The 17856-nt window shown below is 40.3% G+C and overlaps 1 protein-coding gene across 3 annotated transcripts in view; it reads left to right on the top strand.

Moving 5' to 3' along the window:
* Window positions 1-683: 683 nt before the first annotated feature.
* Window positions 684-17856, top strand: part of LOC131246344 (CMP-sialic acid transporter 5-like) — a 49224-nt gene continuing 32051 nt past the window's right edge. Inside the window, exons 1-7 of one of the 3 annotated variants that reach the window (XM_058246370.1) lie at window positions 684-1005; window positions 1154-1256; window positions 6126-6386; window positions 6878-6994; window positions 12144-12200; window positions 13994-14071; window positions 14314-14358. In XM_058246370.1, coding sequence (XP_058102353.1) covers window positions 6219-6386; window positions 6878-6994; window positions 12144-12200; window positions 13994-14071; window positions 14314-14358 — 465 coding nt within the window. In that variant the 5' untranslated portion in view covers window positions 684-1005; window positions 1154-1256; window positions 6126-6218. Of the gene's footprint in view, window positions 1074-1109; window positions 1257-6125; window positions 6387-6877; window positions 6995-12143; window positions 12201-13993; window positions 14072-14313; window positions 14359-17856 lie in introns of all 3 variants that reach the window. The other 2 variants (XM_058246369.1, XM_058246368.1) reach the window with 2 other exon arrangements.

The following is a 17856-nucleotide window of genomic DNA, read 5'->3' as shown; positions in this document are numbered from 1 at the left end:
CACAATGACTGAGCAAGGGTTGGCCTTATCCCTGCCCGATGGCTTTAATCGAGCTAAGAAGATCTTAGCCCTATCCATGACCTGTGTGAGCCCTGTAAGGAAAATAATAACATACATGATCAAAGGTTTTAAAATGTTATAAACCTTTATTTATTTATTTTTTAGCCTTTGGTCCACGTTCAGGGGCCAGGCCATGGTACCCACAAAGCTGGGCCGCTAGGGCTAGGATGGGTGGCCGGTTCCATTGCCATCGTTAGACTAAGACCGTTGAACTAAATTGCATTTTGGAGTGTAGCTTAGAAATAGGTGGTTCTACAAATTTGTGGGTTTGGCCTAACTTAGCATACCTCACGTGTACTATTTCCTAGTGCCTGAGTATCAGGCGTTATAGCCAGAGTACCAAATGACTCCTCCAGGATCTAAGCATGTGTACCATATTGGCACGTGTGACTGCACGTGCACAAACAGTGGGAAAAAAGTTCTGCATTATTCGTTTGTAATTATGGTCCACCTGAGACTGAAACGGCCTGTTTTTTATCCAGAAGATCTAAACAGTGGGGCCCACATGATGGAAAACTCTCACGTGCAGCATGTTGGCACGTGTGCAACGTGTGACTCTGCCGACGTCCCTTCGAATAAAGAAAATACGAGCGAGAGATGCGCCTGCGTTATGCAAAGGCGTATAATGGTCTGTTGTAAGTTTCAAGCAAAAGAGACTAAATAGAGAGACGCAGCAAATTCTGCTATAAGTACTCTCCGTCTCTCCCTCTGTATATTCCTCGAATCTTCACCTTTCCTCCACCAGATTCCTCAGATCTCCATTTCCGTGCCCTAGAACTCTCTCTCTTTCTCCATCTCTCTCGCTAGATCCGTGTAAACGGCGTTTCATTTCCGTAATTTTCGAATCGGAACAGTGAAATCTCCGTTTTCCTTCCCAGTAGCTCGAATCTGATCGGAAAAGGCGAATTTCGATGCCGGATTCTAATCGAAGAAAGGCGAATTCCGGTGAATTTGATTTTCGAATTCGATTGTAGCGTTTGATTTCGAATCAGATATCAGAAAACTTGATTCAGGTGCTTTTTAGTACTAATCCACCGTATAAATCCCAGTTGTAAAATCTATTTTCTAGATCTGAAATTTCAGATCCTTCTAGGAATTTTCCGGTCATTTTCTTCGGGATCGGGGGAATGACACCGATGGAGTTTCTGGTGGCGGGATCTTGTTGAATCTGAATGGTTTCGATCTTAAAAATGCTGGTAAGCACTTGCTTAAGGATTTTGATTTTTTCAGTTTGATATTTGTAATGATTGCTTCTAGTTTCTACTTCAGATGCGACTGCTTCATAAGGTTCTGAGTGAGGATTAGTTGTTGATTTCTGTTGCGTGTTTATCTTTTGCTGCGGTTCTCTTTTTTCCTTTTGATTTATGGTAGAATGCATGATTTTCTCCCGTGGCGAAATCTGTAATTCTGTAGGATACATTCAGCACTAATTGATTGGTACATTCAGCACTATTTGATTGGTAGATCCCTACTCACGAATGAGCAAGATCCATGTGTTTTGATCAATTTTGAGAGTAGATCAGCCTCTTAGTGCTAGAAGAAGCATCGTTTTAAGGAACATTCTCTGTGATTTTTCAAGTTATGTTACACGTACTCATTAGCCAAGACTCTCACCATATTTGGAAACAAAAGATGAAGAAGAAGAGGAGATTTAAAAGATAACAACTCTGCCCCAATCATATATCATCCTCTAACATGCCATCATATGTGCAAGATGCCCTTCCAAACAGGCATTATTAAGGAGAAAACAAAAAACATAACAATCCTCCTTCCTTCAAATGAACCTTGTACTCAAGGTTATAAAGATGGGAAGCGCTCCTTGAGCTGATATACTCTTCCCATGTTGCATCTTCCTTTGGCAAGCTCTGTCCAAGCTCGGCCCGCATTGTTCAACCTACACCCAAACCCGGCCGGGCCTATGACGGGCCAAAAATGTCTAACCCAAGCCCGGCCTGGGATCTTTATACAGCCCGAGCTTGAGCCCTAGTGGTGTTCAATGAATGAAGGATCTCCTTCGGGTCAGTGGTTGGAGGATGGTTGAGATCCGATTGGGTTCGTACGACTTCAGAGAGATCTTGTAGGAGATGTAGAATGTTGAAAGATGAGGAAATTAAAGAGCGTAGATTGAGAAATGTGGAGATGAGATATGCAATTTGTTCGACAATTTTGCTAGGGTTAGGGTTTGGAGAGGGAGAGAGATTGCATAGTTGCTATTGTTAGAGAGAGAGAGAGAGAGAGAGAGAGAGAGAGAGAGAGAGAGAGAGAGTTGTTACCATCCCCATGACTTGCATTGCGATGGAGAAATGCCAAAAAGTGCATGCATTGAAATCTCCAGCATGCCACTCTCATCGTTCGGTTCCTTTTTGTCTTCTGTCTACCCATTGTTACCATTTGACACGAATAGTTGTTGGGATTTGTAATAATGGCTGAGACCAAATTTCTCACGACAGTTATAACAGAGGCCCTTGTCCATGCACTCCATTTTTGCTGAAGTCAGTTTCTTGATTGGTGGGATCTCGATTTTGGAGGTCGTTGGGGCAGGCATGTTGGCTATGTCAAACAACCATTTACTCCAAAAGCTTAAGCTGTCAGAGTGTGGTGTATCAATGTATATCAAGGGACTTTATCACTTTAACACCCCCCCGCACGTGCGGGGTGGGAATTCTGCACGGGAACATACTGACGAGGGTGGAGAGACACTCATACCATAAATAGGCCGGGCTTAATTTCCCGGTCCCTGGGCTAGACCTGATTTTCCTTACCCCCTGTGGGAGAATAATATATTAGGAGGCATATTTGGTGCTCTCGAGATTTGAACATAGGACCTTTCGCTTTGATACCATGTCAAACAACCATTTACTCTAAAAGCTTAAGCTATTAGAGTGTGGTGTATCAATGTATATCAAGGGACTTTTTCACTTCAACAGGCTGGGTGAGTTATTGGAATCTTCTCATTACCCCTCAAGTGTTGAACTTTTCTCCTTCTGCATTCGGGTGAGGGTGATGGTGGCCACCAATGTAGTGGTGAGATAGAACATATAAACTTCAATCCTAATCTCATCCTCCAATCCTTCGTAGAAGCACCCGATTAGAGCCTTTTCAGTCCATCTTTCTACTCGATTCGCTTGATGCTCATAATTGGTTTGGTAATCTTGCATAGTCTTGTTTGCCGTAATTTTGGGAGGGCCGATCGAAGTCTTCATGATTAGCTGGTCCAAAACGAATGCAAAGAGCCTCAACAAAATTGGCTCATGATTGCGTTTCTATTGTTTTCTCATACCATTGATACTACTATGCTACATCTCCTTCGAAATGAAAAGTAACCAACAAAATTCTTTGATCAGTCAGTGTAGTATGAAATTTGAAAAACTGCTCTATGCAGTAGATCCAACTCATTGGATCTTCAGTTCTTCACCCCAAAGTTCGGGAAATTGAGACGTGTGTATCTGGCTTGGATTAATGTCTTTCCATTGCTGTTGGTTCCACCGTTGGATGCATTAGATGAAGCGGGCTTATATCGACCACGAGAATGGTCTCCCCCATCTTTTAGCATACAAGATACTAGCTGTTCATGTTGGAGGCTCATGGCAGTAAGAGTCTCCTTGATTTCTTGCAGGAATTCAGAATGTTGTTGGACCTACCCTTCTAACCATTCTACCTTAGCCCCTGTTGTCTTCACTTGCCGTGCTCTTGTTCCTGATTGGGGCGTGCCCAAGATTGTTGCTCTGATGCCAAAATGGTAGATCTCTACTCATGAATGAGTAAGATCTTCATGTTTTGATCCACTTTGAGGGTAGATCAGCCTCCTAGTACAAGGAGAAGCACTGTTTTAATGAAAATTCTCTACAAATTTTCATATTATTGATTTATTTCATCCGTACTCAATAGGCAACACTTTCACCATATTTGGAAACAAATAAAAAAGATAACAACTCTATCCTAATCACACCCCATCCTTTGACATGCCATCTCACGTGCAAGATGCCCTTCTAAATAGCGCCTATTAATAAATAAAGGCCATAAAATTGATGGAATCTTTCTTAATAGATAGGTTTTAGCAAGGAGGAAATGAAAACTATATGCCATTCAAAAAAGTAATAAAAAATGTATGCCATGCTACACATTGCTGCTATCATGTGTAATGTGGGGGCATTTTCACATTGGGCTTGAGTGGGGGTGGCCTGTGAGATGCAGAGGCACACTTGGGGTGGGCAGCCCATGCGAGGTGGGCCCCACCTGTGCAAGGCAGGTGGCTCGTGTGAGGCGGAACCCATGTGATGTGGGGTCCACGAGGAGGGTTCAGCTGAGGTCGTAACCCATGGGATGTGGGGCCTGGGCTATGAGATAAAGAGATTGATTCGCCATGCTTTATCAGTTTGAACTTTTAGAGCAAGTGACTAATTGTCCTGCATTATAGTGGTATTAGAGCGAGAGGTTTCGTGTTCGAGACTCCTCACGGGTGGTGATTAATGCATGGACATTTTCACACTGTGCTCGAGTGGGGTGGCCTGTGGGATGCAGGGGCACACTCGGGGTAAGTGGCCCATATGAGGTGGGCTCCACTTGTGCGAGGCGGGACTTATGTGATGTGGGGCCCACGAGGAGGGTTCGACCAAAGTCCTAACCCGTAGGATGTGGGGCCTGGGCTATTAGATAAAGGGATTGATTCTCCATTTTCTATTAGTTCGAGCTTTTAGAGCAAGTGACTAACTGTCCTGCATCCAGTGTTCGAATTATCTCCGATATTATCTTTATCTCTAGCTTAGCGATACCGATAACACTGGTAGTATAAAAAATTCTAGCTATTAGCAATGTATCGCTAAGTATCGCCAATGTATCAATATCACTAATGTAATCGCCAATATTTTCAACTATGTAAATTCTAGTTGTCGTTTGTATTACCAATGCATCAATATCGCCAATGTATCACCAATATTTTCGACTATGTAAATTCTAGGTAATGCTTGTATCATAAGTGCATTGACGATATTTCAATAATATTGCCAACGAATTGATATCATTAAAATTTTGTTTATGAGAAAATTTTTTATTTCATTTTTTTTTTCACGGACACATGGTTGTATGTAGTGTTCAATTTGTCATTGATAATATTGATAATTATCTTGATATTATCGATATCGTAACACGCGTGATATCGAGACTACAATATTCCGTTTCCTTTCCAATTGTTGATGATTTCTTGGTGAAATATCATGTGTTGTTGATATTTTGCAATATCGATGGATGTTTGGATGGAAGTTGGATGGTTAAATAGGACGGATGGGATGGTTGAATTGATTTCTTACAACGACACATGCTTTTAAGTCCCCCTTAAATGGAAATTTGTTACATATGCTTTTTTTTTTTTTTTTTTTTTTAAATTTCTAAATATGCAAATATGTACATTTCCTGAAGTTTCGCTAAAAATTCCACCGTTTTTCCCATGTTTCCCCGCATTTATGATTATTAGCGATATTATCGGCGATATCAATATTGTTTCCATATCCCTGGCCAACGAAATTTGTAGCGATACCGATACTTGGAACACTGCCTGCATCAATGTGTTCCCACCAAAATCAGATGTGGCACAACAGTCCAAGGAGCCAGACCGAACCAGGTTGTTCATCTGGTGGACCCCACTATTGATTGCCCTTGTCCAAAAAATAAACAGATTGGACAGTCCTACCTGCACTGTTCATGGATTTTTTTCCAATTGAATGTGGACTGTTGGCCATAGTTTTTCCTATTTAACCTTTCATTACCAGGATAGTGATTGGATGATTAAGATTGTTCTATAAATTAGGATTTGACCGTAGTCTGGCAGATGAATGGTAGGTCACTGGAAAGTTTTGCCATATTGATTTTTGTAGAGCACTAGATAAATAGCACTTGCATGGTACATACTTTAGATTTTCCCTTTAGCAGAATCATACTGCTATTGTTAGATTTGTTGTTTGTTGGATTGGATTTATGATTTTTAGGAGTTACTTGTTGATTGGAGATGTTTTTATTTTGTTTTAGATACTCAAGGGGGTTCCAATGATCCTTTGATTTCTTGTTGGCAGATGAGTTGAGGACATTGCTTTTGTTGGTGTGGCTGCTTTTGCACTGTAGAGTGTTACAGTGCTGATACTTGGCTGGCACTTGGTGTTGAGCGGATGAAGAACGGGATGATAGAATGCAGTGTCTGCCATTCTAAATTGGTTTCCCCAACTACCAGAGCTGTCTCGAGGGCCTATGACCAGCATAGGAGCAAGATATCATCAAAGCATCGTGCTCTCAATGTCTTCTTGGTCGTTGGTGACTGCATCTTGGTTGGTCTTCAGGTGATTGACATTCTACAACCTTAGTTCATTTGTTGGTTGTTGTCATATAAACAATGATGGACGGACACAATGTGAAGTAAATTTAATGTGAGTTCACTGGACCCTCAACTTGAGTCGGGCTTGTGTAATCTGATTGGTGGATTGGAGTGACTTGCTTAGTCAGCCTTATGGCTTTACCCTTTTCCGTTTTAACTTGCTTAGCCAGCCTTAAGGCTTTACCCTTTTCTGTGTTATTGTTAATTTGCAACTTGATTTGCTAAATTACAACGCACAATTGATTGAGGGAAGGACCAACCAGTCACTGGTTCTTAAACTCTTGGAGAAGTGAACAAGATTTCTAGACATTTCTCTTTGTATTTCATTTGATACCTCTCTCTCTATATATTTTTTTGGAGATACATTGGATACCTCTATTGTTCAAGGTTGTGGAGAGATCCTTGCTCTTTCATATTGTATGTATTTGACATGTTTCCTTTTGTTCTTTCTTGCAGCCTATTTTAGTCTTTATGTCTAAGGTGGATGGGAAGTTCGAGTTTAGTCCTGTCAGCGTTAATTTTTTGACAGAAGCTGCAAAGGTTGTCTTTGCTGTTGTTATGCTTTTGTTCCAGGTTGGTTTAACTAACTTCCATATTAGAATTCATCACTGAATACCATTCTCAGTAATTTCTATGAGCATCTCTGAAATGGATGTAGGAGAAGTCCTAATCTAAGCAAATCAATAAGGCTAATACAATTGCGTATTGTCCAGTGCTCTTTCTATGAATGTCTCTTGTGGCTGTTTGGTGGGTGGTGTGGGAAGAGAGAAATGGGAGATGTTTCAAGGGGGAATCCCATGCAGTTGGGCATTTAGTGAGAAGAGTCCACTTTCTTATTGTGGAGTGGGCCTCCAATGTTCCTCACATCAGCGAATGTAATCTGTTTTTGTTTTCTTAGGTGTCTTGGCCCGCTATCTCAGCGGGTCAAGCCCCTCTTTTGTAATCCTTTTTTCTTAATATAATTCTCTTGTTACTTTTCAAAAATAAAAAAAATAAAAAAAATAAAAGATTTGAAGCAGTGTTGTCAGTAGCGCTGGTAGCGTAGCACTGCCATATCGCTACGTAGCACACCAAATAGTGCAAATCCCATGTAGCGCACGCTACAGGGGGTCATAGCGTACGCTACGGACTCGTAGCGTGCAGCGCACGCTACACTGTGGTGTTTTTTTTTTCATTGCTGAAAACAGTGGTGAACTCACACCACAAGCACTTAACTTTAAAAAAAAAAAAAAAAACCGTATCGAACAGGGTATTCGAAAGCCCTTCCAGACGCAAACCGACGCTACTTCCTCTCCCCCCTCTTCAATCTTGCGATCGAAAAGCCCTTCGAAGGGGCTTCTTTGGCCGATTGTTGGAGACTACAAGGAGCTCCATTTGGTGCAGTTTCATTAACAATGGAGAAGAAATGACAGAGAAATTGGATTTCCCCTATTCCGGTTGCGATCGGCTGTGGAGCTTCAACTTTTGCAATTTTCATTAATTCAATCTCATCTTGAGACAAAATAGGTACGCTCGTTCCTTTTTTTTGAATTTTTTTCGATGTACAATGAAAATAACTTGGTATTTTGAGTTTTTTGCTCATTTTTTCCCTTTTTAAAATGGTGGTTACTGTGTGTTTTTTTGTTCTTTATAATTTTTTCGATTTCTTTTTCAATATCTTTGTAGATATAGATTGTTTTCTGTGGTATGGCCCACGTGGGGCCCACTGAGGTGTGTGAAGGGGTGGATTTGCATTGTTTTCTATGTTGTGGCCCACGTGGGGCCCACTGTGGTGTGCGCATGTGTGGATGTGCATTGTTTTCTATGGTATGGCCCACGTGGGGCCCACTGAGGTGCGTGAAGGGGTGGAATGTGACATTTGTATTGTACTTAATGCTCTTAACTTTAGGATTTTTATTTTGAAGAATGTGACATTTATATATTTTGCTTTTTTCTTACTATTTAATATTTATCATATATATATATATTTAAAATAATAAAAAATAGAAGTATTGTGTAGCTTACGCTATACGCTACGCTATTTCGCTACACGCTACAGAGGGTTGAATGCTACGCAACACGCTACTGCTATTTAAAAACATTGATTTGAAGTTAGAATACCATCAAGTACACACTGCCTACTGTGTGGAGTCATCAAGTTCCCTTTTTTCGCTCCATGAAGAAATTATCCTCTTATTATTTTTCTCCGTGCATGATGAACCATAACTTAGATTACAGTATTCCGACATTTTCACATACGTTGATTCAATTGCTTTTTACTTTTTTTTTTTTCAAAAGCTATGCCGTTTTAAGCATATTTGAGGCAGCTGATTGGGACAAAGTACAGCCTTTTTGTGATAACTAGTAGAAACCTAGAGAGAATCAACTAAACCCTCAAGATTGTATGGGAAGACCACTACAATGAGAGGATCCCCGCCATGCATCTAGTATGATGACTTTTTTGAATATCTAAGCTTTAGTTTTATTTGCTATGTTTTATTTCTTTTTCCCATTTATGTTTCTCGAATTTCCTCCTAGCTGACTGGTGTAGGGGAAACCATTAAGGATGATTGGGACGAGAATTCACAGTCTAATTGGTTTGGCTGATAGTAATGAAGCTGAGGTGAGAGCTTCATGGGTGGGTATGAAGGAACTTAAACAAATGCAAGTTCCCCCTGCAGCTGTTGAGGGGGACTCATCTTACTTGATAAAATGGGCATCATCGGAAGTGAGTGCTATTGGGGATTGGTGTGATGGGTGGATGAAATTTGGGAATTGGGGGAGCTGAAATCTCCTTGTTTGTAGGAAAGGAAACAATGCAACTGATGATTTGTTGAGGCAAGGAATCCAATCCCAATAATTAGTGATTATCGATTCTCTCCCCTCTATTACAGTGCCTCTCAATGTTTTAAATATCAATGATTAGAGGTGGGCATCGAGTCGTGTTGGACCGAGTTAGGTCCAATCGAACTCGATCTGGTTTTGAAAAAGGCCTGACCCAAACTCGATCCGACTTGGTACCGAGTCCAACATGCCTGACTTGATCCGAGTTTGGGTCTGGGCAATGCTGGGCTGATCCGAATCGAGTCCGACCCGGTCAGAAATATCGAGTTGGATTGAGTTGGCACCGATTTGGATCGGGTTTTTAGGATCAATTTTGGGATAAAATTGATGGACGGTGGGGATAAAATGGATGGACGGAGGGGATAAAATACATAAATCATAGTGGACCTCATAGAGTTTACTCAGTATGCTAAGCGTACTGAGTTACTCAACATGCAACCCGCTTCCATCTCTACCATTTCCTGTGTGTGGTCCATCCTCTTAACATTTTAAAAAAACTTTAAAAAAAATAAAATAGATAGACACACTTGATGGGCCGCTGGCTACCACCTACCGGATGAGAGAGAGAGAGAGGAGGAGGAGGAGGAGGAGGAGGAAGGCTGGAGGGTTGTTGCCGCCTGTTGGATGGGACGAGATCGCCAATGGGTGTCGGACGGGAAGGGGTTGGGTTTTTTTTCGGATCGGGGCGTGTGGCGGGTAGGGTAGAGAGGATTAAGAATTAGGTTTATATATATATATATATATATATATATATACCCTACCCGACAACCCGAGTCGAGTTGGGTTTCGGATCGGGTCGAGTCTGACGGATTGAGTTTCGGGTTGAGTTACTGGGTAGCTCGAACTTGACCGGGTTTAAGTTTGGATTGGGCGAAGCCTACTTGGTTCGGATCGACTCACCCATTCGGTTCGGATCGAGTCGGGTCTAAACGAGTCGAGTCGGTTCGTGCCCAGCTCTATTGATGATATCGGCCAATATATCCAACGATATATTGTGTATCCCACTTGTGCGATACGAAACACACATGTGGTGCCGATATATCCCACATGTTCGATTCGGTGAGCATTTTCAATTTCCGATCCCCCTTTTTTGAAATTATATTGAATCAGTGTCAAATGGTTACAAATCCATTGGTTCTTAATGTTTTACATGAAAAATCATGGAGTTGGAGCATTGATTTCGATATCCATTGGTTCTTCATGTTCTCCATATATTTTTTTTTGAAATTTTCCTTCAACCAACTATCAATTGAGACTAATTTCAAAGTATTTAGGAGTTTGATGAAATGATCATCACATACACTCTAATTTCGAAATTTGAGTGTTGATGGTTTGATTTGGGGAAAATTGGGATTTTTTTTTTTTGAAATTTCCGCAATTTCTCTCAAATTGCTTGCAATGTTGCACTTCAAACATGAAATCAAGCATCTATGAGGGCTGATCTATTGATTTGTTAAGTCCTGGTCAAAATTTGGAAAATAAAAATCATTTTTAATTAAAAATTAATAAAAAATATATTTTTTTTCTTCCGTTCAACCACTGTCAGTTGAGACTAATTTTGAAGTATTTAGGAGTGTTTGATGAAATGATCATTGTATACCATCTAAATATTATGCATTTAATTTGAATATAGTTGCATTAGTTCAGTCAGACGACGTATAGGTTAGGACCCTATACAAAGGAAACCTATTATGTGCACTTCTTTTTTGAGATGTTATGATTCAAAAGTGTGTATTAAGGTCTTTTTTAACAATCCCTGAAGTTTTAGTGAAAAATTTAACCATTTTCCCAATGTTTCCCAAAAAGTGCGATAAATTACATGATACAAATGATATATCCCCTGCTATAACCGATACATATCTGTATCCCAAGGGTGTGATGCATAATGCGATACCGATATTTCGAACACTAGTGCCTGTTTTTTTAATAAAAATCCTCTTGAACTCTTAAAAAGAATACTTTTGGTTTTTTACTGTTTCTGTTTTTATGCATTTTCTTCTTTCCTTCTTTCCTTTTTTTTTTTTTAAAATTATTATTATTATTATTATTTTTTTTTTTGTTGATGCAATTATATTTTTTCTCTTCTCCCTTAGCTTGAATTAGTTCTGTTTTATTCTCTATGATAGTAAGCTTTTTTGGTCTTCATCCCCCATCTATTAGAGGATTGCTTAGTTGGATGGGCATTTGCCTAGGCACATTGATGGTTGGTTACCTGAGCCACATTAGGTGTTATGATGACTTTGAATCAAATTTACTAATCCCATGATTAATCTTGTGTGCAAAATTTGCTTATGAAGAATCACCAAACTGTGCTATGGTACATTACCTAACCCTTCTGCATAGCAAAATCTTATGTGGAGTATTTCACATATTACATAACTGCCTTTGATCATTGTGATAGACTAAATCTCCCACTAGGAGGCAATGGGTTGGGTCCTGGCCAGATTTGGGTCAGCCTGAGCCTTCTCCATTCATTTATCTGGTCTGGAGTTCATATCAGGTGCATAAAATTTAGGCCTGGGCATGGCCCATGACGGCTACAAATGCACCTGGAGCTGGCCTTGATAGAGAAAGCTGGCAAACTTGTGCCAGGTCTGACCCTTTTATTTTTTGGGCCTAAAAATAGGTCCTGGCCTGGCCTGAGGGCCCAAGATTAGGGTCCTATTGTGACATGCAAGGCCCAAAGGGCTCGTTGTCCAGTCTGTTCCATTATACACATATCCTATGTTGATATAGGTCTTGCTTTGTGCTCATTACATGCTGCAGTGTCACCTGTATTTCTGATTCTTTTTGAAACCAAATGATTCCTTGCTGTTATTTTTATACTATTTGTTGTTTTTTGGTATCTTTATTTTGGGGGTCTCTCCCTACAAATGACTATAACTTGGTTTATCCACAGGCTAGACATCAGAAGGTTGGAGAGAAATCCCTTCTTTCACCTTCTACGTTGGTGCAGGTAATATTTTCTCCTTGAGGCTACTGTGCTGCAATTTATTTGGATCTTAGTATGACATATACTTGTAATTTATTTGGATCTTAATATGATATATACTTATTGCAGTTTTTGATGTTATCTTAAAGCTCACAGGTCTTGTAGTCAAACTGTGGCCCCACAAACTGTGTGGTGCTTTCTTCATAGCTACTTATAGCAGTGGTTTTATTTATTTATTATTTATTTTTATTTTATTTTTTAATAATAAAATACCTAAGGAGCTGATAAATGATTTTAGGCTCTATGGAACTTTCCACTAAGATATTCCACTAGAAAAAAACTTCTATTGATGACTAGTTGGAATATTGAATGATAGAATCCAGCAGGTGCCTGTGATAATTCTCTATTTTGATGAATGTTCTCTTTCTTTCTTTCTTTTTCTTTTTTAAATGACAACCAAAATTTTTTGTTAGAAAAACAGAACACACTGTCATAGAGCAATGAGCTTAGAGTACAAGATGAGGGATCATCTAATTCGTTACAGATGAGAGCAACCCCCCACCCCCCCACCCCCCCAAATTTCCTCAATTTGATTTCAACTCTGAGCTCTTTTAGATGAATGTTACAAGGAATGATGTAGGGACAATGCAGGGGGATGGTTCGCGAGGATTCCTTTCTCTATGACAAGGTCTTAAAGCTCAGTTTCAGAATGCAACTCATCCTGGTATTTGACTGAGTCGTATTGCTGATTCTAATATGACTCGTCCAATACAGGACGAGTTGACTGCCGGAAATGAGAGGTTCCTGAGAAAAGATTCATCTATTAGTTTTTGATACTGGTATCTCCATTATTTCTTAGACTGATGTTGACCCCATGGTTTTCAATATTAGTTACTGTACGGCCGTATCAGACGCCCCCTTTATGCGCTCCTTTTTCCACTTTCTTTATCTCAACCTTAGAGGAAGCTTAGAAACTCATTTTGTACTAGAGCTAGGCATATTTGGGGATCAAAACACAAGATATTATTGGGATTCGGTGGATTGAAGCGGAATGGACCATTTTGGAAAAAAGGAAGGTTTACACCATTACTTTTCTTTCCATTTTGTCATCTTGTTTTGTTGCTTTTCATTGTAATGGGCTTTAATCCAACAAATCATGCTTGATGTGTTCCGATTAGGGCATATTTGGTTGACTTTCAGCAGGTCAAGCTGTTTGTTACCAAAGAATGATATACCATTATATACTTGTTAAAAACACAAAAATGAGCCCCCCTTATTCTTTGGATAAAATTTTAAAACCATTGTGGGCAAAAAAAGAAAAAGGGTTGATATGGGCAGATATTGTCCAATATGCCTTGTATCATTTTTGGCCTGGCTGATACACCCCCCTTATACTGATATTTAAACCCTCGGCTAACTCCATTCCTGTGGATGACCCACTCATCAGAGATGGACTTTTGTACTCATATTTCTAGCATCTATAACATACTGTATCTTCTTCAACCGATGAAGAATTAGATCTTTCTCTTGCTGTACCACCTGCACGGTTCATTGAAAATTTGAAATTAAATACTTTTAGTTGTTTTATGAAGTTCATTCTCTCTAGATGATTCTTACTGAATAACTGATGTAATTATGACATGCTTTTGTTTGCATTTTCCTGTTCTCTGGAATACTGTTTAACTTGTGAGACACTGACAGCCATATTAGTTGAAAGCTTAGAAATGTTTTTCATGTGTATGTTATTTTTGGGTGTTCCATACATCTGATGCCTTATTGTCTTCTCATTCTTAAGTTCTGCATTTGTTTTCTTGCAGGCAGCTCGTAACAATGTCCTTCTTGCTGTTCCAGCTTTTCTATATGCCATCAATAACTATCTAAAGTTTACCATGCAGGTATAAAATCAGCAGCATTGGCTCAAATACAGTTTATGTTCTGTATTTATTTGTAATTGCATAGACTTCTTCCCTATTAAAACATTTTGTATTCGTACTAAAAAAAATCAGCTGGTTTTATGGCGAGAGTGGCTTAAGCCAGCACCGAGCATTTCCTGCTACAAGCATGTCTTTTCTTTTCTTTTTCTTTTTCTTTTTCTTTTTCGCCTGCTATCTAATTACCTAAATTTCCTTTTATGCAGCTGTATTTTAATCCTGCTACTGTGAAAATGCTGAGCAACCTGAAGGTATTGTTGACATATGGATTGTCTTTGACATTTTGCTTTGTGATGGTACTGGCTATGACATATTTGCATATTTTTCAATAAATTGAGAAAATTCAGCTCTTGAGATGTGCACTGATGCTTTCAAGATGTATGGATTTCCATCAATTAAATAGTTGGAGGCAGTCTGTGCCATGTTCTTCTTCTTCTTCCGCACAAATAGCACACGTTTCTAGTTTCACATGATGTGCAAGTATTTGTCAGCACGGCAGAGGTTAACATATTTTGCTATGTAAAGAGGAACATTCACCTACAACTTGTTGCATTATAACTTGTACCAACTGGGGACTGTTCCATTCCCCTCCCCCCCCAACCCAAAAAAAAAGTGTGCTTGCGCGTGTATCTCACAAAGGGTACTAATGGCAATTTCCATGTAATGGGTTGTAGGTGAAAGTTCCTCCTATCTAAATACTCTTAATGTGTCCAGTAGTTTTTTTAATAAACTTATGGGGGGTCTCTTTCAATCAACTTATGGGGGTTAGTCAATTCCCAAAAAAGTTGAAGATTCTGGGTACTATAAATTGAATCAACTCATGATAAAGTTTATAACTTAATTACTGTAACAAAATTTTTTTTTTTGAGAGATGACAAAGATTTTATTAAAAGGGCTCGCGATTTTCACCCTCGTTGAACACGTGTTGTGGTAATGAGGTTTATGAGAACAAACACTTGGTTTCATCCTGATGCGTGTTGTGAGGAGACTGCAACAAAAATATCTGTGGTCTATATGAAATCCACTCCACCATTTTAGGACATTATAAAAATAGGCTTATAGTTGGCCACGCCATGAGAAACAATGGTGATGGGGATGCCCCACCCTCCTCATGAGCTCTAAATCCATGGGTTCCTCCTCACACAACCCCCAAATCCATGGGTTTTGCGGGCCACCCACTTCGAGTCTGCCCCTGCATCCCACAGCCCTCCCACTTGTGTTCGGTGTGAAAATGCCCTCGCATTAATTACCCCCAATGAGGAGTCTTGAACACGAGACTGCCCGCTCTGATATCAATTTGATGCAGGATAATTAACCACTTGCTCTAAAAGCTCGAACTGATAGAGCATGACGAATTAATCCCTTTATCTTATAGCCTAGGCCTCAAATCCACGGGTTAGGTCCTCGGCTGAACCCTCCTCGTGAGCCCCAAATCCATAGGTTCTGCCCCCTCGTGGCCCTTAAATCCATGGGTTCTACGGGCCACCACCCCGAGTGTGCCCCTGCATCCCATAGGCCACCCCACTCGAGCCCGGTGTGAAAATGCCCCTGCAGTATGGTGATATCCACTGTTATGTTTATATGCCACCCAACCTGTTCATAAGGTGAATTCCACTGGTATAAAGGGGGTGAAATATCGTCTTGATACAGAACTTCGATTGGCCCCAATAAGGCTTTAATGGTGGGTGTCCCTATCCCTAGCGTTTTCTGTGGTGTGGCCCGCTTGAGTTGTTGGATCTGCTTGATTTTTGGGTTGGTGTCCGAAAATAAACTGGTGGAATTGTTGGATGGAGTGAATTTAACATAGATAACATAGTGGGCCCCAAGGAGCTTTTTGGCGCACTCTAGCGTCCTCATGAATTGGAAGGTAAATGAGTCATCAGCCAACGTGTTCCAATGGGAGTGCAAATCACCATAGCATTCCTTGAGTCGAAATGTTAGTTCTTTTTTTTTTTTGGGAGAGGCAACTACAAATTTATTGAAAAGCTGCAAAAGCGGACAAAGAATACAACCCCTAGCACAACATATAAAAAAAGAACACTACATGCGGTGGCCTTAACATAAACTGCCCAGCTAGACACCAAACTTTTAATTTTAAAAATAACCTCTTCTATACCCACATCCTTGTTGTTAAAACAAAGCCCGTTCTGGGCTCCCCACAAAACCCAAAAAACCGCCATTATGAGCAATCTCCACATGGCCTTCTGGATTTACTGACTCCACCATACCATGCTGAAAACAACTCGCTAACCATCTTTGGCATTGCCCAGTAAACATGCAAAACATTGAAGAGATAATCCTAAACCCTGCAAGCAAAGAAACAATGTATGAAAAGATGATTGACTGACTCCCCAATTGCCATACACATAAGGCAGATGTTAGGAAGCACAAGGGATCTCCTCAGCAAGTTATCCATCGTGAGAACTCTCCTCCTACCAATCAACCAAACAAAAACTGCCACCCAAGGGCAAGCTCTGTAGAACTGGAAATGGAATGGGTGAGGCAGGCTGAACGCCCGGGATTTGACCGAGAACTTCCCTGCCCAATGATTTGACCTTTGCATTGAGTCCTCTTCAAGGATTTCAGGCTGCCCGTTTAACCAAAAAAGAAAAGAAAAAAGATCTTGGGCCAAACATTATTTAGAAGGTTCAAAAGCTGGGCAACCTCATTGATCTCGCCTTCCAGCGGGTCCCTTCAGCATGGCGGGGACCAGACAATTGACCCCTCGACGAAGGAAAAACACTCTGCTCCCACAACAGATCTATTGGGGCGAGGCAGGCAATCCTTGGGATTAGGTGTTGAAGCGCCTGACCGCTGCACGAAGGGTCAATCTAAAACTGAATACCAAGTTTGAAGGAGATCTCATGTCTAAGCAAATGTTCGGTATACGCCATTGCTTTCCAAATTGCCGACGCTCTATAAAGAGAAGAATTCCTCATGAACCATCTGCCCTCTTGCGTGCCATACTCGCCTGCTATTACCTGTCTCGAAAGCCTCCCTTCTTCCATCCCAAAATGCCACATCCATTTGCTGAGCAACACTGTGTTCATACCACCCAAGGGCTTTAGACTGTCCTCTTGTTCTTAACTGCGTATGTCTTTTTCATACTTAAGAGAATCCGGAGACAACAATTAGGATCAATGCAGAGATAGGTGGCTTTTCATGTGCCTGATTTCCACAAAAAGCCATTAGAAACCATGGGCGTATCACACTTATGCCTGCAGGATATCTGTCTTATTTTGGGGAGTAATTTTAAAATTTGTGACACCTGAGTTTGACAAGTAGAAACCTTTTCTTCAGTTGGTTTGACTTGGTTAAAGGTTTCTATTATCTGTACAACTTTCTCATCTGGATTAATGGCATTTACAATGCCCATATTATCTCAAAAACTGATGTGAAATATGTATTCTCTTCCCAGTCTTGTTAGTTCAGCACAGATATATGGCTCTTGCCATTGATTGCTTCTACTCCTTTCCAACAGTTGAGTTTTAGCGTCGGGCACCCATTTCCTTTCAGTTGATCATGTATGCATGCACGCATGCTTCCCACTTCTAGACATTTATGGCATGAGCGGTAAACGTCAGTAGCGGTGTTTATTATTAATACTTTGAAATTGATCCGGTGAATTATCATTGTCGGGATCTTGAATATCTATCATTTACTTTCTACTAGCATTTGCTTCATTTAAATTTCATTGCTTTTGTTTTAATAAATTTTTATTTTCACTTAATAAATAAAGGCTAATCATT

The sequence above is a fragment of the Magnolia sinica genome, chromosome 5, assembly GCF_029962835.1.
Source record: "Magnolia sinica isolate HGM2019 chromosome 5, MsV1, whole genome shotgun sequence".
In the NCBI taxonomy this organism is placed as follows: Eukaryota; Viridiplantae; Streptophyta; class Magnoliopsida; order Magnoliales; family Magnoliaceae; genus Magnolia; species Magnolia sinica.
This window is presented reverse-complemented; position numbering and strand designations above follow the sequence as displayed.